Below are 23,830 nucleotides of genomic sequence, written 5' to 3' on the forward strand. Positions count from 1 at the left end.
CAATGCCAGGTGCCCCAAAGAGAATGAAGAGAACAGGTAATCAAGTGATCCATTCCCTGTCGCCCATTCCCAGCTTCTGGCAAAGAGAGGCTAGGGACGCCATCCCTGCCCATCCTGTCTAATAGCTATTGATGGACCTCGCCTCCATGACTTTATCTAGTTCTTTTATGAACCTGTTATAGTCTTGGCCTTCACAACATCCTCTGGCAAAGAGTTCCACAGGTTGACTGTGCGTTGTGTGATGAAATACTTCCTTTTGTTTGTTTTCAACCTGCTGCCTATTAATTTCATTTGGTGAGCCCTAGTTCGTGTGTTATGAGGAGGAGTAAATAACACTTCCTTATTTATTTTCTCCATACCAGTCATGATTTTATAGACCTCTATCATATCCCCTCTTAGTCGTCTCTTTTCCAAGATGAAAAGTCCCAGTCTTATTAATCTCTCCTCATATGGACGCCGTTCCATCCCTAATAATTTTTGTTGCCCTTTTCTGAATCTTTTCCAATTCCAATATATCTTTTTTGAGATCAGGCGACCACATCTGCACACAGTATTCAAGATGTGGGCATACCATGGCATACTGTCACAGTTCAGGGCTGCTACTACACCTGTATTCACCCTCTATGATCCAGCAAGGGCACTCGCTGTAAGCTCCAGGTTACTTAGTCATCACCTCTGTTGGGTGGAGACTCACGCGGGGGTATGTCTATGTTGCAATTAGACACCCGCAGCTGGCCCACATCAGCTGACTGGGGCTCGGGGTGTGGGGCTGTTTAATTGTGGTGTAGACGTTCCATCTCCAAGCTCTGTGACCTTCCTACCTTGCAAGGTCCTAGAAACTAGGCCTCAGTCTGAGCCCAGACATCTACACTGCAGTTAAACAGGCCCACAGCTCGAGAGCCCTGCGAGCATGGGTCAAGTAGCACAGGCCTGCCATGGGAAGTGTAAACATACCTAGTATCCCTTTACTGCCTGAGGTACAGCGAGTCGCTGGTATACGTCGGGGTTGTGTTCTTGAAAAGGGAACCTCCTGTACAGTACTGTACTCAAACGACTGCCCTGCCTCTTCCCACCCCCTCTCCATCCCCACCTCTCCTCTTCCCGCTCACTTTTGCCCCCTCCTCCGAGCATGCCCCATCCCCGCTCCTCCCTCTCCCATAGGCGCGGGAACTAGCCATGTGGGGGGTGCTGCAGCACCCCCAGGTTTTTTGTGGTGCTGCCGGCCCCGCAATCCAGGCCTCCACTCCCCAGCCCAAGGCTTAGGTCCTGGCTGCCGCCTCTACGCAGGGGGCCCACTCCCAGCCCGGTGTTTGGGGCCCCGAGCCCAGGACTCCACTTCCCAGCCCTGCACCCAGGGCTCCATGCCTGGGGCTCGGGTCCTGGCTGCCAGCCCTCCTTCCCGGTCGCTGGCCCTGTGCCTGGGGTCACTGCGGCTGGGGCTCTGCTACTGGCCCTGCATGTGGGATCCCGGCTTCGGGCCCCGTGCCCAGGGCTCCGCTCCTGGCCACGTGCCTGCCCCCAGACGTTGTCCCCTTACCCCTGTCCGGGTCATCCCCCCGCCCCTCCCAAGACATGGCACTGCTCCCAGCCCCAGCTGGGGGAGGGATAGCTCAGTGGTTTGAGCATTGGCCTGCTAAACCCAGGGTTGTGAATTCAATCCTTGAGGGGACCATTTAGGGATCTGGGGCAAAAATCTGTCTGGGGATTGGTCCTGCTTTGGGTAAGGTAACTCCCATCTTTTCATGTACTGCTATATATATCTTCCTACTGTATTTTCCACTCCATGCATCTGATGAAGTGGGTTTTAGCCCACGAAAGCTTATGCCCAAATAAATTTGTTAGTCTATAAGGTGCCACAAGTACTCCTTGTTGTTTTTGCTGATACAGACTAAAACGGCTACCACTCTGTAACATAATTGTATGATGCCTTGCAGTGCTTTTTTTTGCTTTCACTTAATAGAAAAAAAAATGCTTTCAAACAAACACAATTATTTTATTGAAAAGCAACAACCAGAGGAGAGAGTCAAACGAAAAAAATCATCAGCAGGGAGGGTAATGGGAGTTGGGAGATGGGAAGGTCTCAAGAGGATGAGGGGTCCCAGGATGGCTACAGATTTGTGTACGTCCAGGGATCATACCCAACCTTCTCCTTTGGAGAGTGGAACCAGGAGGTTGATAACAGTATGTTGGTGGTGTGGGGGGCGGCGCATGGGAAAGAGTTTTGCGACAGAGGCTGCAGGGGAGGGTGGGCGCGAAGCTGCTTGGTTTGAAGAGCTAGTATCACCTGGAGTGTGTCTGCTTGGCGCTCCATAACTGTAAAGAGCAGCTCTGTGGCTTCTTTCTGGAGTGTCGCGTTCTCCTTTCGGTCCCTCTTCTTGCTGTCCCGCCACTCCTTCAATTCTTTTTTCTCAGCGGCGAAGTGCATCATAACCTCATGCATAAAGTCCTCCTTAGTTCTTCTTGGTCGCTTTCTAATTCTGCGCAGCTGTTCTGCCGCCAATAACAAAGAGAGAGGCTGTGCTCCCAAGTCATCTCTGTGAAGTTTAAATGCAATATTTTACAGAAGCAGTGTTGTTTGCAACACAGACAACACTGTTTCAGTGCTTTAAAACACAGCCAGTATTCACACACCTGTCACTAACTGGCTGACAAGCACACATGAGCCACAAGACCCCCAAAATGGTGAGTAGCTGCAGGGGCAGGGTAAATCACTGTTCCTGGACGACTGCGAGCGGCAGAAGCTGTGTCAGCAGGAGAACTCTCCTGCCAACATAGCGCTGTCCACTCTGGCGCTTATATGGGTGTAACTTTTGTCGCTGAGGGGAATGATTTATTCACCCACCTGAGCGACGTAAGTTCTGCTGACATAAGCTGTAGTGTAGACACTTTCTATAATGACAGGAGGAGATCTCCTGTTGCTGTAGGTAATCTACCTCCCTGAGAGGTGGTACCTAGGTTGATGGAAGACTTCTTTTGTTGACTTAGCACTGTCTACACAGAGGGTTAGGTTGGCATAGCTACATCTCTCGGGTGTGGATTTTTCACACCCTTGAGAGACATATAGCTATGCCAGTGTAAATTTTCAGCCAAGACCAGTCTCTGGATGTGGATTAGTGACCTGAGGGAAGAGTAAAAACTCTATAGCTTGAATCATTTACAATTAGACTTGATAAACACCTTGAAAAGAGGCAGACAGGATGGACTACAGGGCTCTTTTTAATCTCAGCCTCTATTGTTCTAGGCAGATTCTCCATTCTCCCTGTCTCTCGCTAACTAAAAAGATGATCTAGGCACAATTGGATGATTCACATGACCTGTCAATTTGTATGGCAGTTAATTTTTATCCTATACATGTCTTTACAAGCACTCCTTATTATAGAATGCTGTGATACATGATACTTAAAGTTGAAAGACTAAAACCAGTGACACTCCCTGAGTCAAAAAGCTTGTAGCAGAGAATCCGTGACCCACCCTTCAAATGTAAGTTTCACTTAATGCCAAATTCACTAGCCAAAGGAGCAGATATCCAAAAAGTGCTCCTAAACATGGATTTCTAAGATGGCTGCCAAGATGGTATTTGAATCAGGCCTGCACTCACCCACTTCCATTTTAAGGCAGAAGCAGAACAATTGGTTATTTTATAAGTCTGTGTTAAATTCCTTATGAAATTTTTCTGTCATAATTTTTTTTCATTATTGTGATAAAAAGCATCACACTCTTGGGATGTTTTCTGTTATTTGAGCTCAATACTTTCTACATTGCTTGGTACCTGAAAATACTTTTCCAATATTCATCTAATTTATGTAGAAATCTGAGAGCAGAACATAGCTGAACACAGAATCAATCAAAATTCAACTGTTAGTGTGTCAGGTCTTAAAAACGTTTCCAACTGGGTTCAGAACTGGACTAAAATTCTCTCTCCTCGCCTTTCATACAAAAGACATCTTGTATTACAGAATCAAACTTAAATTACAGTGTAAGGCTGTAGGAAAAAAATGTAGTTGCTCTTTGCTCCTTTTGGATAACACAAACAGAAGAAAATGGGGAAATAATGGGAACAAATGTTCTAATCTTAGAGCAATTTTTAGTGCTGATGATGGTCTGTAGGAAATAGTCTTGATAGTCTTTTAGACCGAAATCTAGTTCATGGATAGCAAGACACTGTAACAAACAGCAATCCCTGATACTATTGTGTTCATATTTCTCTGTCATCCGTATTAGCTGCTATATATTTGTCTCCTAGAGTATAGTAGTAGGTTGCTACTGAATGCATTGAACCACATTTTGAGTATCTTTTCCATCTCATTTGGGAGACAAGCTAGAGATACATAGAGGAACAATGAAAATAATCTCCTTCTCTTGAAAAGTAACTTAATTCAAGCAAGTTCATGAATGAGGGATAAAATGAAGTTAACAATACAAACATATGCAGAGACATTTGAAGCAGGAAATACTCAGGAAGCACAAATAGTTGAGAGAATAAAGTTTTGAAATTTAAAAACCTAAAATATTGGCATTTGAAAAATAATGTGAAAATACTTGTAAAAGAAATAGACTATATGATGGGATAGCACCAGGCTTTATAGATGACTAAGAGGCAAAAAGAGTTGGCATGATATAGTTAAAAAGATGTCATACTAAATGGGAAAGGAAAGAGAGCATGGGTTAAAGAAAATAAACTGAAGAGACAAATGTGAAGTCTTTAATTCAAAAAAATTTCCCCCCTCAGTTAAGTTATTTGGATAATGTACTTAATTAAAACGTGATGTCTCCATCTTGGGTTCGTACAGTGAAGTGAATATTTTTTTCTCTGAGGTTATATATGCGATTATAGACCTTTAGAAAGATAATAGGTCTTCATTTTGCAACTTGCTCAAAATGTCATTTCTTAACCCATTCTGGAGCATTGTTTCAGTACTGATTTAATCTCTCTGCTGAATCACCAGATTCTTCTTCAAGTGCTTGCTCATGTCCATTCCACATTAGGTGTGTGCGTGCTGCATGCACTGTTGCTGGAGATTTTTCCCTCAGCAGTATCCATTGGGCCGGCTCTAGCGCCCTTTGATGCCTCACACCTATGTGCTGGTATAGGAGGTCCCACTGGTCCCGCATCCTTTCAGTTCCTTACTGTCCATGATGGTTGCTGGAACAACTACTCTTGCTTTGACAAGACATTTTTAAGTGGTTTCTTCTCTGTATCCTAGTTTATTAGTCTTAGTATAGTTTTAGTATAAATATTGTATATAATATTAGTGTAAATAGTTAGAACCTTTCCTTTATTGTTGAGGGGCTCCCTTCACTCCGGGGGCTGGGCATGCCCAGCCCCGGGCTTCAGACCTTGTACCTTCTGTGCAAGCCTGTGCCCGTGAGTGATCCAGACTCCAGTTGTCTGGAGTGTTTGGGAGGCTCACGTAAGAGCAACAGAGGGTCCTGTGGCACCTTTAAGACTAATAGATGTATTGGAGCATAAGCTTTCGTGGGTGAATGCCCACTTCGTCAGACGCATATAATGGAAATTTCACGTAAGAGAGCGCTGTCAGATTTATCAGGTCTCGTATAAAGAAAGACAGATTAGACTGAAGGCTATCCTAATGGAAGCTGATCTTAGACCAGCTTTGGAGCCAAGCCTCTTGGATTCGGCACCAAGCACTTTGGCCTTGGTGCAAAGTGCTCCTCTGACACCACGCATATCCTGGCACCATTTGCCATCTCCAGTGCCAAGGAAGAAACATAAAAAGCACTGCTCCAAGAGAGGGTGCTCATTTGTGCCTAGAAAGGCAGGGAAAGGGAAGGTAGTGGAGTGCGACCCTCGTTGGGCTACTCCTCCACCCCTGGTCCCATGGTGGCACTGTTGACTCTGGCCAGAACATTGAGTCCAGTGCGGGCCCCCTGCCTATGCTAGGAAGTCATCATGGCTCCAGCGGAATTGCAGTGCCTTCAACCCTAGAGTCCTTAGCATGGCCAGGGACTTATCACTCTGGGTACTGCCATCTCCAGTGGGACAACCACTGGCTCCAATGAGCTCAAGTGCAAGAGAGCATGGTGTTCCAAGCTTCTTCCCGGCACCGGGACTTCCGATACTTTCCAGGGGCAAGCTTACCCTGCTCTCTTCTACGAGGTTGTCCCCGGACCCTCGACACCGATCGGTGGAAATGAGGGGTACCTCGGGAGGATTCAGCGTTTGAGTCCGAGGTGGAGCCCTCCCAAGAACACCCATCCCAAGAACTGCCACCAGTACCTGTTTTACATGTCGCTGGACCCCGGTGCAGGTCCCCCCGCTGGTACTTGGCCACATGGACAGTGGCCTATACAATGGCTATTCTGGAACCCATGGGGGTTTCCCCCACTACTGGGTCCGTTTTCTCACCAGTCAAACTTGGTTGGTTGCTTCCAAGAGGAGGGCCCCTTGCTCCACTTCACTTGGCACCGGACCTTCACTCTAGTGCCGATACACAGGACATAGGACCCATGAAGGTAGTTGAGGCTGAAGAAGTGGAAGAAGCTCCCTCTCCACCTCACCGGTACAGGCCTCTTCCTTCTCCTCCCCAGATGAGGCCATCTCGGGACCGAGTGGCTCACTGCCACAAGATGACTTTAGAGCCCATCGGGAGCTTCTAAAGAGCATAGTGGCTAACCTGGGGCTAGAGGTTGAGGCTCTCAAGGAATCATCCCACAGCCTCGTTGACATTCTGTCTGCATCAGCACCATCTAAGGTGGCTCTATCCATTAACAAGGCTGTAATGGGTCTGGTCAGAGCCCTGCGGCAGACCCCATCTTCTCTCCCTGCCACTTTGAAGAGGGCAGAGAAGAAATTCTGTGTGCCAGCCAAAGGGTACGAATACCTATACTCTAACCCCCCTCCTGGCTCCCTAGTTATATCGACAGCCAATGAGAGGTCTAGACAGGGCTAAGCAAGTGCTACCCACAAACAAAAGGGCACAAGGAAACTCTATCTGTTTGGGAGAAAGTTTGACAGGTGGACTCCCCAAGCCCTGCTGGGGAGATACGATTACAATTTGTGGGACTCCTTGTACAAATTTAAAGACTGTGTCTCAGGACTCAAGGCAGGAATTTTCTGCCCTCTTAAGGAAGGAAAGAATGTTGCCAGAGCCTCACTCCAGGCGGCATTGGACCCAGCCGATGCACAGCCAGGATGATGGCCTCTGCAGTGGTCATGAGGCGATGCTCTTGACTGCAGTCCTTGGGGCTACCTCAGGATGTTCAGCAGTCGATTCAGGACCTCCGTTTTGAAGGCTCGTTATTTTTTTCAGTGCAAACAGACACAAAGATCCATGGCCTAAAGGACTCAAGGACTACCTTCAGGTCGCTAGGCCTCTATGCTCCATCTACTCTGAGGAAGCACTTTAGGCCTCAACAGCCGGTTCACTTTTCGGCTCCGCCACCAAGATAGGACCTGTTAAAAAGAAGGAGCAGAGGTTACAAGTGTCATCAACCACTTCTATCCACCTCATCTTCGATGCTGGGATCACATAGGTACTCCGGTGGCCCCAAGCATGCCTTTTGAAAGTGCACTCGAAGGCACTATTATCAGTTCCCGCTTTGCATCCTTCCCCCCCACTTTGGTTTTGGACTGATTTTCACACTTCAGCCCAGTGTGGTCCCACATCACATTGGACTCCTGGGTGCTAAATAGAGTGGTGGATGGTTATACCCTTTAGTTTTCATCCACCCCTCCCTCCCACCCTCATCCTTCTTCAGGGAACCTTCTCACAAGCGACTCTTAGCCCAAGAGGTGCAGATCCTCCTACAGATGGGCGCTGTGGAAGAGTCACTTCAAAAATTGAGAGGAAAAGAGTTTTACTCCCAATATTTCTTAATCCCAAAGACCAAGGGGGGAAAGCAGGGCTTCGTCCCATCCTGGACCTGCTTCACCTCAACAGTTATCTCAAGAAACTGAGGTGCTGCCTGGTCTCCCTGGCCTCCATCTCCTCCTCCCTCAATCCAGAGGACTGGTGCTCCGCCCTCAATTTAAGGATACTTACTTTTACATTTCTATATTCCATGGCTACAGCAGATTCTTCAGATTTATCATAAACCAGGCCCATTACCAATTCACCCTCCTTGCATTTGGCCTGTCTGCAGCCCCTTGGGTTTTTACAAAATGCATGGTGGTGGTAGCAGCCTTACTCAGAAAGCAAGACATTCAAGTCTACCCATATCTCGATGACTGGCTGATCAAGGGTTGCTCAGAGGCCCAAGTAAAGAACAGCACAGGCCTGGTCCAAGCCACCTTCTGAACACTGGGCCAGTTGATAAATGAACAAAAGTCAATTCTCATTCCAGTACAGGGAATAGAGTTTATCGGGCCAGTGCTCGACTCAACCCAGGCCAGAGCCTTCCTTCCAGAGGCTCGATTCCAGACAATGTCAGCTCTGATATCCCAGGTCACAGCTCACCCAATCAGAACAGCCCAGGTTTGCCTCAAGTTCCTGGATACATGGCCACATGCACTTCCGTGTATGGCATGCAAGGCTGCGCCTCAGGTCCCTGCAGGCGTCGTTAGCTTCAGTGTACTCACTGAACAGACACCACTTGGACTCAGTAGTTACTGTTCCGGCCTTGGTCCTTGCCTCCCTCAACTGATGGAAGAGACCCCCGATCGGCAGTGGTGGGCATTCCCTTTGTTGCCCCCCAGCCATCCATATCCCTAGTGTCAAAAGCTTCAGACCTAGGTTGGGGAGCCCACCTTGATCACCTCAGGATGCAGGGTCTGTGGTCTCAGGAAGAGCTGTCCTGGGCATAAAAATGTCAGGGAGTTAAGAGCCATCTGCTTACCTTGCCAAGTGTTTCTTTCCCAGGCAAGATAGTGCGAGTACTGATGGACAACACCACGGCCATGTTCTACATCAGCAAGCAGGGAGGAGTATGCTCCTCCACCTTATGTCAATAGGCCATCCATCTATGGGACTTCTGCATGAAGCACCTCGAGGCTTCCCATCCTGCAAGAGCCCGGAACATCTTGGCTTATCACCTCAGCAGATCTCTCTCCTCTTACCACGAGTGGTCCCTTCACCCAGAGGTCACCAGGTTATCTTCCAAAGGTGAGGATCTCCCCAAGTAGTCCTGTTCATGACCAAACAGAACAGGAAATGCCATCAGTTTTGCTGACTGCACGGGCACAGCCCTGGCTCCCTTTCAGATGTCTTCCTGTTTCCATGGTCAGAGCTCCTATACTGTGTATTTTCTCCAGATCCTCTAATACACAATGTCCTTCTAAAAATCAAGCGGGACAGGGTGAGAGTTATTCTTATAGCCCTGGCATGGCCTTGCCAACACTGATTCGGCATGCTGCTAAACTTACTAGTAGCACCCCTGCTATCACTCCCACTCTGTTTGGACCTGATTTCGCAATACCACATCCATTTGCTCCACCGAATGTCAGGTCCCTTCCCATGATCGCATGGAAGCTCCATGGCTGAACCTGGAGGAGCAAGCCTGTTCAGAACACGTTTGACAAGTCTTGCTGGGTGGTAGGAAGCCGTCCACTAGGGCTACCTACCTGACCAAGTGGAAGTGTTTCTTGATATGGTCATCCCAATGAGGTCTTTCTCTGGCTTGGTTTTCGTTCTCTGTGTTCTGGAGTACTTACTTCACCTAAAACAACAAGGTGTGGCACACACATCTGTCAAGGTACACCTAGCAGCAATTTCATCCTTCCATTTGCCACTGGGCAGTCAGTTTTCTCTCATGAGATGAAAATTCGCTTTCTTAAGGGGTTAGAGAGACTTCGTCCTCAGGTTTGCAAACAGTTCCCTCATGGGATTGAACTTGGTCCTGTCGAAACTCACAGGCCCTCCCTTTGAGCTGCTAGTATCATGTCCTCTGCTGTTTCTCTCCTGGAAGGTTGCCTTCCTGATAGCAATTACCTCAGCTAGAAGGGTCTTTGAAATCGGGGCCCTTATGTCAGAACCATCATACTCGGTGTTCTTCAAGGACAAGAGTCAACTGCACCCCCATCTGCCTGCTAAAGGTGGTCTCTCAGTTCCATAGCAACCAAGCCATTTTTCTGCCAGTCTTCTTCCCGAAGTGGCACAAGAATTCAGAAGAGCGGCAGCTTCACTCATTGGATGTTAGGCGTGCCCTCGCCTTCTACATTGAGAGAACTAAACTACTTCGCAGATCCACACAACTTTTTGTGTCAATAGCAGAGAGGATGAAAGGCCTACTGGTTTCAGCTCAAAGAATCTCATCCTGGATAACCTCCTGTGTTCAGGCATGCTACGAGGAAGCGAATGTTCCACCGCCTGCCATCTTGACTGCTCATTCCACAAGAGTGCAGGCCTCTTCCGCAGCATTTCTGGCCCAGGTTCCAATCCAAGACATTTGCAGGGCCACAACATGAGCAAGACATCTTGAAGAACAACTTGTTACAGAAGGTCAGTAACTGTTCGTTTGGGGTTTTTTGGGACCTCCAATCTAAGAATTGAACATGCTTGATCCTGCTTAGCTTGCGATGTCCGTTAAAATCATAGCATGAGATAGTGTAGCTGCAGTTGCATATTACAAAGAATCATAGAATATCAGAGTTGGAAGGGACCTCAAGAGGTCATCTAGTCCAACCCCCTGCTCAAAGCAGGACCAATTCCCAGCTAAATCATCCCAGCCAGGGCTTTGTCAAGCCGGGCCTTAAAAACCTCCAAGGAAGGAGACTCCACCACCTCCCTAGGTAACGCATTCCAGTGTTTCACCACCCTCCTAGTGAAATAGTTTTTCCTGATATCCAACCTGGACCTCCCCCACTGCAACTTGAGACCATTGCTCCTTGTTCTGTCATCTGCCACCACTGAGAAAAGCCGAGCTCCATCCTCTTTGGAACCCCCCTTCAGGTAGTTGAAGGCTATCAAATCCCCCCTCATTCTTCTCTTCTGGAGACTAAACAATCCCAGTTCTCTCAGCCTCTCCTCATAAGTCATGTGCTCCAGACCCCTAATCATTTTTGTTGCCCTCCGCTGGACTCTTTCCAATTTTTCCACATCCTTCTTGTAGTGTGGGGCCCAAAACTGGACACAGTATTCCAGATGAGGCCTCACCAATGTCGAATAAAGGGGAACGATCACGTTCCTCGATCTGCTGGCAATGCCCCTACTTATTCAGCCCAAAATGCCATTAGCCTTCTTGGCAACAAGAGCACACTGTTGACTCATATCCAGCTTCTCGTCCACTGTGACCCCTAGGTCCTTTTCAGCAGAACTGCTACCTAGCCATTCGGTCCCTAGTCTGTAGCAGTGCATGGGATTCTTCCGTCCTAAGTGCAGGACTCTGCACTTGTCCTTGTTGAACCTCATCAGGTTTTTTTCTGCCCAATCCTCTAATTTGTCTAGGTCCCTCTGTATCCGATCCCTACCCTCTAGTGTATCTACCACGCTTCCTAGTTTAGTGTCATCTGCAAACTTGCTGAGAGTGCAGTCCACACCATCCTCCAGATCATTAATAAAGATATTAAACAAAACCGGCCCCAGGACCGACCCAAAGAAAGGTTTCAGAGTAGCAGCCGTGTTGGGATAACACATCTAATTGTTAGATTTATAACATATTTTTCCTTTTATTTAATCGTTAATATAATTTAACCTCCAAGTAAAGAGTCAGTAAAATGTTTCCTTTAGATGGTATGTGATGGTGTTTTTTTGCTCTAAAGTATCTTTTATAAGTTTCCTTAATAGATTTGGATTGAAATGAATGTTGAATGAGTGGCATTCATCAGTTTTTCTTATAGGTACATGTTAGATAGTTTATCAAATTAACAATCTATCAGCCTTTTCCTGAGATTTTTTCCTTCCTACATTTTAAAGCTCCTGCAATGCTCTATGATGTTTAGCATTTGTGGCTTGAAGTGTTGCCTAAATGCTGATTAAGCTTGGCTTATGTTTCCCATTTTTAGGCCATATCTTTGTGTTTCTTATGACTATGTTCTTGCAGCAGTAACAGAGGGTTCACATTTCATTTTTAAAAAATAACCATCAAAATAAATTTTGAAATTACCTCCACTCTCATCTTAATGTACAAAGGGTGTATCCCTTTTGGAGATTGAAAATGATTTTGGCTGTCTTGCTAGCTAGCTTGTCCCTGACTGCTTTTTTAGACTTCATGTCTTTTATAAATTCCAAAAGGCCTTGGCATCTCAAGTCTGATTACATTTGCAAAAGTCAAAGTGGAAGGTTTCTGGCTCGATTCCTTGTTTATAAGAGACCTCAAAAATCCTTCCATGTGTGTGCTGGCTGTGCCAGTGCTGGATGTGTGTGTTCAGTGTCTATAGTGTTTGGGACTAATACCTTTGTTTTGATTTCCAGCCGTTAGCTGTTAGATCCAGGTGAGAGTGCATCAGGGAGTGCGGCAGGGAAAGGGAAATTGTATTTTGCTACATGGCTGTTCTAAATAGCAGAATAAGATGAACAGGAGTACTTGTGGCACCTTAGAGACTCTGTCTCAGAACAACTAAGGGTCCAATCTTATCTTGCTTTTAGCGTAAATCTTCCATTAGTGTGGAAGTAAATAATATAATGAAAATATGCAAAAGGGCTTTGTGATAGATCCAAAATTGAAACCCGATAAGGGGTTTTAAACTCCCAGTGGGACTCATGCCTGCATATCACACATGGGGTTAGGTTTAACATTTTGGAGCTTGACTGTGACTAAACCTCTTTCTTCCTTTATACCCTATCATGCTATCCTCCTCTCCAAAGCAATGTCACTCTTTTATTCCCTTCACCATTCCTTCTTTGAAGAGAACATTTAACTTCTCCATTCATTTAAGTGCTAATAAGAACAAAGTAGCTTGTAGATTCTTCATGAGTCTACTCCTGCTTCTCTTAGTATAGAATATTCCTTTTCTGCTAATGATTTCTGCATATCTTTTGTGGAGTTACACATTTTAGTGCATTCTATATCTTACATAATGTTTAAGTAATTACTTTGTAAATGTCTGCATGTTCTTTTCTCCATTCCAGACTGATTCATGGAGGGCAGCTGTTAAATGGATTGGCAGGTCCAACTGTAATGAATGCTGCTCCATTTCTCTCCACTACCTGGTTTTCTCCCGATGAACGTGCTACTGCAACAGCTATTGCATCATTGCTCAATTATCTTGGTGCAGCATGTGCATTTTTAGTAGGACCTCTGGTGGTTCCACCTCCTAATGGAACATCCCATCTTCCACTTGCATCTGAAAGTAACTCTGAGCATATCAAGGACCGCATTGAAGCTGTGTTATATGCAGGTATTTTAAAACTAATTTACTTTTATTGTGTCTAAAGTGTGAACTACTACCCTCTAGTGGCTGGCCTGCAGACAGAACTGCTGATGGCTTAAAGAGTAGTTGTCCTATATTTCAAGTGGTAGAATCGTGTGTTCTAGGGGGAGCTAAATTCTGTTCCCTTTGCCACACATGTGGGGTAACCAATTGGGCTGTGTCTCTGAATGCAGACACAGATTCATTTTAAATGCACTATCTGGTCTAGTTTTTCATATCTTCTGATTTTCCAGGACCAATATTTTCCACTAGGGCTTTGTGTTTTAATGCAGAACTTCAAAATTATGCTTGTTTTGTTGAACTTTTTAACAGTAAACCTCTCACTACCAGTTCATGTTTCTCTTTATCATTAACAGTGATAGTGTAAATCCAACAATCTCTCAGCATTTCATGCTTAACTTCTGTGATAAATCAGTCCTCATTTAGGGCTTAAATGTGTGAGAGTTAGGGCTGTCGATTAATCACAGTTAACTCGAGCTATTAACTCAAAAAAAGTAATCACAATTAAAAAAATTAATCATGATTAATTGCAATTTTAATTGCACTGTTAAACAGTAGAATACCAATTTAAATTTATTAAATATTTTTGGATGTTTTTCTACATTTTCAAATATATTGATTTCAGTTACAACACAGAATACAAAGTGTACAGTGCTTACTTTATATTATTATTTTTATTACAAATATTTGCACTGTAAATGAGAAACAAAAGAAATAGTATTTTTCAATTCACCACATACAAGTACAGTAATGCAATCTCTTTATGGTGAAAGTGCAACTTACAAATGTAGATTTTTTTTTTTGTTACACAACTGCACTCATGCTTTGGCCACCATTCAAGAGGACATGCTTCCATGCTGATGACGCTCGTTTAAAAAAATATGCGTTAATTAAATTTTGTAACTGAACTCCTTGGGTGAGAATAGTATGTCTCCTGCTCTGTTTTACCTGCATTCTGCCATATATTTCATGTTATAGCAGTCTCAGATGATGACCCAGCACATGTTGTTCGTTTTAAGAACACTTTCACTGCAGATTTGACAGAACGCAAAGAAGGTCCAATGTGAGATTTCTAAAGATAGCTACAGCACTTGAACCAAGGTTTAAGAATCTGAAGTGCCTTCCAAAATCTGAGAGGGACAAGGTGTGGAGCATGCTTTCAGAAGTCTTAAAAGAGCAACACTCCGATGTGGAAACTGCAGAACCCAAACCTCAAAAAAAAAAGAGAATGAACCTTCTGCTGGTGGCATCTGACTCAGATGATGAAAGTGAACATGTGTCGGTCTGCACTGTTTTGGATCATTATTGAGCAGAACCCCTCATTAGCATGGACGCATGTCCTCTGGAATGGTGGTTGGAGCATGAAGGAAATTTTTAGCACATCTGGCACATAAATCTCTTGCAATGGCAGCTATAACAGTCCCATGCGAACGCCTGTTGTCACTTTCAGGTAACATTGTAAACGAAGTGGGAAGCATTATCTCCTGCAAATGTAAACAAACTTGTTTGTTTGAGTGACTGGTTGAACAAAAAGTAGGACTGAGTGGACTTGTAGGCTCTAAAGTTTTACATTGTTTTATTTTTGAATACAGTTTTTTGTATATAATTCTATATTTGTAAGTTCAACTTTCATGATAAAGAGATTGCATTACAGTACTTGTATGAGGTGAATTGAAAAATACTTTCTTTTTTTACAGCACAAATATTTGTAATAAAAAATAAATGTAAAATGAGCACTGTACACTTTGTGTTCTGTGTTGTAATTGAAATCAATATATTTGAAAATGTGGAAGACATCCAAAAATATTTAAATAAATGGTATTCTATTATTAACTGTGCGATTAATCGCACAATCCATTTTTTTAATCGCTTGACAGCCCTAGTAAGAATCTTTCAAAAGTGATTTGTTAAATAATTATTTAAGAATATAATTGTGAAATAAAACCCCACTTGATCTTGATTTTTGTAACCAAAAACTACTTAATGCTGTTCTTTAGATTTATGTGACAGTTATTATTCAGAAGCAACAATTTACTGAATAATAGTAATGTATGAACATGAACACTGTAAAATACTTGATTTATTTATCCAGGCTTTTCCTTGCGATGGTTTCTTCAGCACAGCAGGATAATTCCTTAGGTGTTTTAAGAAACTTATTCTAGTCATGTTCAGTGGCAAATTTTCTTTAAAGATGTGGCTGAACCCCGGTTTAAGAATCTAGGGCTTGATTCTCTTCTAATGTAAACTGCTATAGCTGACCATTTCGTGTCAGTTAAGAATTTGGCCCAGTTTTCTCTCTAGAGTTCAGTCAAGAGATATTGCTAGGCTCATTTTTTTCTATTTAAAATGTTTTTTAAAAGGCACTTCAATGTTTAAAAGTGTATATACAAGTATATTGGACTCTGCTGGCTATTTGCGGTGCTTTGTGCCGGTCCATTCTTCATGAGGCGAGTTTTCTTATAGGTTAATAATGACAGGGTATGGGGCACTTTTCTTTCTTTACTTTAATAACAAGCAGTTGAAGTTGGATCATCATGTAAGTGGGTACCACATAGCCCCTGCTTCTTTGAGTGCTTGCTCACATCCATTCCATGTTAGGTGTGCGTGCACTGCGTGTACATTTGCCAGAGAATTTTCCCTCAGTGGTATCTGTCGGGCTGGCCATAGCGCCCTCTGGTGCTGCACACTCATGCACTGGTATAAGGGGCCCAGCTGGCCCCGCACCCTCTCAGTTCCTTCTTACCACCTGTAATGGTCGCTGGAATAGGTCCTCTTGCTTTGGCAAGACGTTCATTCAGTGATTTTTCCTGTTATTCTCTAGTTTAGTTTTATTTTAATCTTAATTTCTTCTTTCACCCTGGCTTCTTTCACATCTTCTGGGAGCCTGGAACGCTCTGGCAGATCACCTCAGCAGGTCTTTCTTTTCTCATCACAACTGGTCCCTTCACCCAGAGGTGACCAGATCCATCGTCCAGAGATGGGGGTCTCCCCAGGTAGACCGGTTCACAACCAGGCAGAACAGGAAATGTCAGCAGTTTTGCTCACCATGCAGTCAGAGCCCAGGCTCCCTCTCAGATGCTTTCCTGCTTCCATGGACAGACCTCCTGTTCTATGCATTTTCCCCCAGTTCTTCTGGTGCACAAGATCCTTCTGAAAGTCAACCAAGACAAGGCACAGATTATCTGTATAGACTCTGCGTGGCCATGACAGCACTGGTTTGGCATGTTTCTGGACCCCCGCCCCAGACCTGATCTTGCAAAACCACAGCCATTTCCTCCACCTGAACCTCAGGGCCCTTCACATGACTGCGTGAAAGTTCCATGGTTGAACCTGGAGGAACAGGCCTACTCAGAGCAAGTCCGCCCGGTCTTGCTAGGTAGTAGAAAATCATTTACTAGAGCGACCTACCTAACCAAGTGGAAGCGCTTCTCAGTGTGGTCGTCCCAACAAGGTCTCTCACCGACCCAGTCATCCCTCCAGTCTGTGCTGGAATACCTGCTCCATCTGAAACAAAAAGGTCTGGCCTTTTCAGTCAAAGTACTTCTAGCGGCAATCTCAGCCTTCCACTCTCCAGTGGACGGTAAGTCTGTCTTCTCTCATGAAATGTCCATTCGCTTTCTCAAAGAGAGAGACTTGACGCTCAAATTTATGAACTGATTCCACTGTGGGACCTAAATCTGGTTTTGTCAAGACTCTCCTGGGCCCTCCCTTGGAGCTGTTGGCATTGTGCCCTTTGCCAGATCTCTCCTGGAAGATTGCCTTCCTGGTGGCAATTACTTAAGCCAGGAGAATCTCAGAAATTAGGGCCCTTACGTCAGAACCCCTGTGTATAGTGTTCATTAAGGACAAGGTTCAACTGCACCCCCTCCTGGTATTTCTCCCAAAGGTGGTCTTGCAGTTTCATAGTAACCAGTCTATTTTCCTGCCAGTTTTCTTCCTGAAACCGCACAGCAATTCAGAGGAGCGGCATCTCCACTCACTGGACGTTAGGCGTGCCCTGGCCTTCTACGTTGATAGGACCAAGCCGTTCTGTAAATCCATGCAGCTCTTCATGGCAGTAGCAGATAGGATGAAAGGCCTGCCGGGCTCAGCCCAAAGAATCTCATCCTCTATCACCTCCCGTATTCATATGTGCTACGAACAGGCGCACATTCCACCTCCTTCTATCTTGATCACTCATTTGACAAGAGCTCAAGCTTCATCAGTGGCATTTCTGTCCCAGATCCTGATCCAAGACATTTGCAAAGCTGCAACCTGGTCATCAGTACATATCTTCTCCATCCACTACTACGCCATCACCCAGCAGTCCAGAGATAATGCCAAGTTTGGATGAGCAGTGTTGCAATATGCATGTCCATGAACTCCGAGCACTCGAAGAAAAAATGGTTACTAACCTTTCCGTAACTTGTTCTTTGAGATGTGTTATTCATGTCCATTCCGTGACCCACCTTCCTGCCCCTCTGTCAGAGTTACGGGCAAGAGGGAACTGAAAGGGTGCGGGACTGTCCAGGCCCCTCATACTGGCGCATGAGTACATGGCACCAGAGGGTGCTTAGAGATGGCCTGACAGATACCACTAAGGGAAAATCTCTGGCGACAGTGCACACACATCCAGCATGGAATGGACATGAGCAACACATCTCGAAGAACAACAGTTACGGAAAGGTTAGTAGCTGTTCTTTTCCTTTTGAGTGATTCACTTTTTTCTGGAGCCAGATGTATTGAAACTGAAGGGAAGTACAATTTTGGGCTACAGCCTCTTTAAGAGGCAGATAAGATGTTTCATCCGAAAGGTTCCATGGCAGATCAAAGTAATGGTTCATGAGAAAGGAGTGCAAGGGAAAATGGATGTCCCTTTTGCTGGCCCCATGGCTCAGTGCAGCTCTATAGTAGTAATGTTGATAGAGAACTTAATGGTAGGTAACACAGATTTTCTGCGTTCCTGAAATGGAAAGGGTTATTAGGAAAATCCCCCCTTCAGACTTGTGGGTGGTATTGTCATGGGTGCAGAAACATTGTGTTGCATCTTTTAAATTTCCTGGGGAGCAACATTTCATAAGGCTGATGTAAGTTTTTTACTTTATTCAGCAGACTTTTAAACACACAACTGGATTTTTCTGTCTGACTTCACCTGCTGTGTAAGTGATGTGTCAGCGGGGGTGAGATTCTCTTTTGAGGTATAGCTCCTTTGCACCACTAATATAGTGAATGGAAGCTGGATCCTGGATATAATTGCCCAGTAGAGAATTCCGCTGGTTGTGGGGAAACTGTCAACTAGTTAAAAGGTGGCAGAGCTGGCTCAAGACACAATCACCCTGGACAACATAGGAAAGGGACTGGGATGAGACAGTATAGCCCATAGAATCCGAGAGCTGTAACTTACTCCCTGATGGCCCCATCCCCACTTTCCTGCAACCCGTGGAGCTCAGATATGGGAGAAAATCTCCCCCATACTGTGCAACAATAATACTTAGCAGTTATATAGCTCTATTTACCTGCAGACCTCAAAGCACTTCATAATGGTGATAGGTATCATTCTCCCCATTTAACAGATGGGGAAATGGAGAGATCAAGGGACTTGCCTAAAGTCACATAGCAAGCTAGTGGGGCACCTAAGAATGGAACTTGGGTCTCTTAACACCCATTCCTTTGGCATAGCCATTGGGCCATGATGCAGCTCTCACTTTGAGATTTTGGATATACTACAAGAGTTGTTAACCTTGGATTGGTGGCATGGCAAAAGCATATTATTTTTCTAAAGCATATTTTGTGTAATGATGGATGAGGCTGTAAGTATACATAGATTTGCTTTACAATCTTTCTCTGAACCATTCCCTTCCCTATCTCTGTTTAATGTAGTGGCGTTCTTTGCACTAAGAGCTTGGCTGAATTAAGGTCAGGCTTGACAAAGCCCTGGCTGCGATGATTTAGTTGGGTATTGGTCCTGCTTTGAGCAGGGGGTTAGACTAGATGACCTCCTGAAGTCTCTTCCAACCCTGATATTCTATGATTCTATGATCATTGCATCCTATTGTCATTTTTTGCATACCATATTCTGAACACCATGACTGAAATAGCAGGGATGTTCAGATCAAAATCAAGTTGCATTACCTAAACTGCATGGGGAAGTTTGCCTTGCTGTTGTCTCTAACCAGAGCCATTAGCCATTCATTTTCCAGAGCATGAAATTAAACCCATCACATTTATTATTACAACGTTATAGATTCTTTCCTTATTGCATTGCAATTCAATACAGGATTAGGGCTTTTTAAGTCTGGATATACCTTTTCAAAAAGAGAAATATCTTTCACCAAAGATACTTGTACCTCTGAATATAAAACGTTCCCTTTCCCATTTAGAGCCCACTCAACTAGCCAGGTGCCTATTTCTCAGGCAGAGCTGGGGCCATCCCTTCACTATGACATACAGGGGGTCCCCGGTATATATCTTCCCCCTTCTCTGTTGTTTCGGATATCTGTCGCTCATCAATAGGGGAACCCGTGTTCCGATTTACATTGGTCCTGATCCGCATATCCGTCGAGAATTGGAACACCTTCCCCTATTGTACAGTACAGTACTGTACTTGCATCTGCTGGCCATGTTCAAGGCTTATTACCTACGGAGGACGTTCTCCATGCTGATTAAGGAGACGGCAGATGAAGGAAAGCCCAGTGTAAAGGAGTTTTGGAAGTCCTACAACATCTCGAACGGCGTGGAAAACATTGATGCATCGTGGGAAGATTTGATGCTGTTCCTGCTCTTGAGCAAGAAATTGTCAAGTTGGTGAAGGATGTCGGCTTCGAGGAGGTGGAAGAGGATGATGTACAAGAGTTGTTGGAGTCTCACACTGAGCAACTGACAAATGAGGAACTGATTGAGCTGGACCAACAATGGATATCCGAAGAAACCAAGGACAATGATGACGATGACGTAGGGAAGGAAGCCAGGAGTCTGACGACAAAGAATCTCTCCCGTTTCTTTGGATTGCTGGATGAGATGACGGAAATCATACAGAGCTGTTATCCTTTTTGTGAACAGTCTGCCAAAGTCTCCAGGGCTCTCAGTGATGCAGTGGCTTCCTACAGGAAGATCTTTTGTTCAAAGATTCATTCAGGAGAGCAGACATTGATAAAATCCTTTTTAAGATTTCTGCAACCAAAAAGCCAGTCCAAGAAAACCCAGCCACCATCCCTACCTAAATTTAGCGTAATTGACACTATTATATACTGTATTACTGTACTGTATTTACTATATTAAAATGTTCTATGTGTTTGGTGTTAGTAGGGTTCTGCATTATTTTATTCAACGTTTTATATGTAAAATATGTACTGTATAAGCTGTCGTAAAAAGGTACACCGTTTAGGCGAATAAAGCATTGTCATAGGCAAGTTGGTGAAGTTGTGAATGCATTCCCCCCGCCCCCATTCCATTATTTCTTATGGGGAAAAATTCTCCGGTATACATTGTTTTGGTATCCATCACCCTTTTCAAGAACAACCCCAATATATACAGGGGATCCCCTGTGTACAGCTCATTGTGGCATGGTGCTCAGATTGTTTTCATGAGGCATTAGAGATTCACTCTTCAGCAAAAGACATACAGCTCCATGCTCAGTGTAGCATTTCCTGCCAATTAGTTTGTTGATGGTTCTTGTTCTCCCTTCTTGTTTCAAGTGCTTTGGTGGATCCATCCAGTGTTGCTGAAAGAATTGTCAGGAGGAAGGCAGTCAGTTACTGTTAAGGAGCTCTTGTCTCTGACTGCAATTTCCTTGGCACTTACAGTACATCCCTTACATCTGACCTTTTCCCGTGTCTTGCTCTTATTGTTAAAATCTAATAATAAGCTGGTAAACTTGGCCTAGGCTTGCTTTATCTAGAGCAGTGGTTCTCACAACAACATTTTTGGTTGCCTCAGAGTCCAGCACCAACTCTCACTGGTGGCCTCACTGACACTTTTTTCCTAAAATACTTAATTAACTTTAGGAAAAAAACAATTAAATAAGCACAGATTCACATCCAAATCATTGTAATTTATACACCTCTAACCCGATATAACACAAATTCGGATATAACGCAGCAAAGCAGCGTTCTGGGGGAGGGCGGGGCTGCATGCGCCGGCAGATTAAAGCTAGTTCGATATAACGTGGTTTCACCTATAATGTGGTAAGATTTTTTGGCTCCCAAGGACAGCGTTATATCGGGGTAGAGGTGTATTTGTAGGTTTTTTTTGGCAGACTCAATAACAAAAATAATGCTGCCCTCCCCTTTGCGCCCCCCACCCCCAGTCCAGGGCTTAATGGGTCCTGGGGCTTGCTATGAAAAGTGATATTTGTTAATATCACAGCACACTTAGGGTACATCCAGACTATCCGCCGTATCGGCGGGTAGCGATTGATTTATTAGAGATCGATATATCGTGTCTCGTTAAGACGTGATATATTGATCCCCGAACACACTCCCCGTTGACTCCGGAACTCCACCGGAGCGAGCGGCGGTAGCGGAGTCAACGGGGGAGCCGCGTCCATTGATCCCGCGCCGTGAGGACGGGAGGTAAGTCGGAATAAGATATGTCGACTTCAGCAACGGTATTCCCATAGCTAAAGTTGCGTATCTTACATCGACACACACCCCCCCCAGTGTAGACCAGGCCTTAGCAGCTACCTGGGAGGCCATGATAAGTGATATTAACAAACATACAAGTATCACTTTTCACAGATAGCTAGTAAATCTGCTGTGAAAAGGCGATACTTGCATGTTCGTTAATATCACTTTTCTCAGCAAGCCTCAGGACCCATTAAGTCCTAGATGGGAGGAGGGGGGAGGCGGAGGCAGCAGGGGCGGGGCAATGGGGGGGATGGATGTGAGGCCTGGAAAGCAGCAGGGGCCAGGGCCAATGGGGGTGGGTGATGAGCCCCACTGTCGCGTGATCAGAGCCAGGATCTGGTATCTGCTGCCATGCGGCCAGGGCCGGGACTCAGTGCGCTCAGCCAGAAACTAGAGCTGGGGACAGGAACTGCGTAGCCAGAGCCAGGGATCGGAGCCCGCTGCCGCGCAGCCAGAGCTATGGGTCAGCGTCTGGGGCCAGTGCCTGCCACTGCACAGCCAGAGCCCCGAGCTGGGTGCCGGAGCCCAGGGGTGCATGGCTGGAGCCAGGAGTCAGTGCCCACCACTGTGTGGCTGGAGCCAGTGCTTCCTGCTGCATGGCCAGGGTCAGGGGTTGGCACCCAGGGCCAGCTCCCTTCACCGCGTGGCCGGAGACCAGGAACAGAGCTGTGGGTCGGCGCCTTCTGCCGCTCATCTGGGTAGGGGATCAAGGACTGGGGCCACACGACCGGAGCTGTGGTCGGCACTTGCTGCCGTGCAGCTGAGGCAGGGGATCAGCACCAGGGGCTAGAGCCACCGCATGGCCAGAACTGGGGCTGGAGGCTGACTGAAGCTCCGCAGCCAGAGCCAGGGGCCAGCCCCTGCTGCTCCACGGCCAGGGCCATGGGTTGGCACCCAAAGCCCCATGGTTGGAGCCTGCTGCCAGGCGGCTGAGGCTGGAGGTTGGCCCCTGCAGCCAATGCCTGCCACTGCTGCAGAGCCCGGGATTGGAGCCGGGAGCCAGCTAGAGCCTGGGGGGATGGTCAGTACCCCCTGTCCCACAGTCAGAGCCTGGGGCTGCACGACCAGGTTCCTGAAGTCCCGCTGCTGAGCCTGCCGCCCAAACCCCATCCCCACAGCGTGGGTCAAGAACTCAACTTGCTCCTGCAGAGTTGTGACCCACCTCTCTCCAGAGGCGGTTCAGGATGGTGCATCCAGGAACAACAAGGAGGAAGAGGAAGAGGCCGATGCTTCCCCTTCCTCCCTCCCCCATCACTGCCCAGGAAGCTGTCGTGGCCGCACGAAAAGCCCTTAGTGCCTGCATGTGGCCACGGTAGCCGCATTTTAGAAACGTTGATCTAGAGCAGGGGTGGGCAAACTTTTTGGCCTGAGGGCTACATCAGGGTATGGAAATTGTATGGCGGGCCATGAATGAACACGAAATTTGGGGGTAGTGATGTGGGAGGGGGTTCCAGGCTGGGACCGAGGGGTTCGGAGGGCAGGAGGGGGATCAGGACTGGGGCGGGGGTTGGGGTATGTGGGAAGGGTGTGAGGGCTCCAGCTGGGGGTGCGGGCTCTGGGGTGGGGCCGGGGATGAGGGGTTTGGGGTACAGGAGGGTGCTCCAGGCTGTGACCAATGTGTTCAGACATCAGGGATGGGGCAGGCTGTTGGGGCACGGTGCGGGGGGGGGGGGCAAGGGCTCTGGCTGGGGATGAGGGGCTTGGGGTACAAGAGGAGGCTCTGGGCTGGGATCGAGGGGTTAGGAGGGTGGGAGGGGGATCAGGGCTATGGCAGGGGGTTGGGGCATGGGGGGGGCTCAGGGGTCCAGGCTCTGGGCGGTGCTTACCGCAAGCAGCTCCCGGAAGCATGTCTCCTCTCTGGCTCCGAGGTGCGGCCAGGTGGCTCTACGCGCTGCCCTATCCTCAGGCGCAACTCCTGCAGCTCCCACTCCTGCATCTCCCATTGGCCGGGAACCACGGC

General features: G+C 46.3%; 1 protein-coding gene across 1 annotated transcript in view; it reads left to right on the top strand.

The window, feature by feature from the left end:
- Nucleotides 1–23,830, top strand: part of SLC49A4 (solute carrier family 49 member 4) — a 127,157-nt gene that overhangs the window by 57,024 nt on the left and 46,303 nt on the right. The window contains exon 3 of the mRNA XM_034785220.1: nucleotides 12,966–13,234. Within this exon, the coding sequence (XP_034641111.1) occupies nucleotides 12,966–13,234 (269 nt within the window). The remainder of the gene's footprint in view (nucleotides 1–12,965; nucleotides 13,235–23,830) is intronic.

The sequence above is a fragment of the Trachemys scripta genome, chromosome 11 (genome assembly GCF_013100865.1).
Source record: "Trachemys scripta elegans isolate TJP31775 chromosome 11, CAS_Tse_1.0, whole genome shotgun sequence".
Classification (NCBI taxonomy): Eukaryota; Metazoa; Chordata; order Testudines; family Emydidae; genus Trachemys; species Trachemys scripta.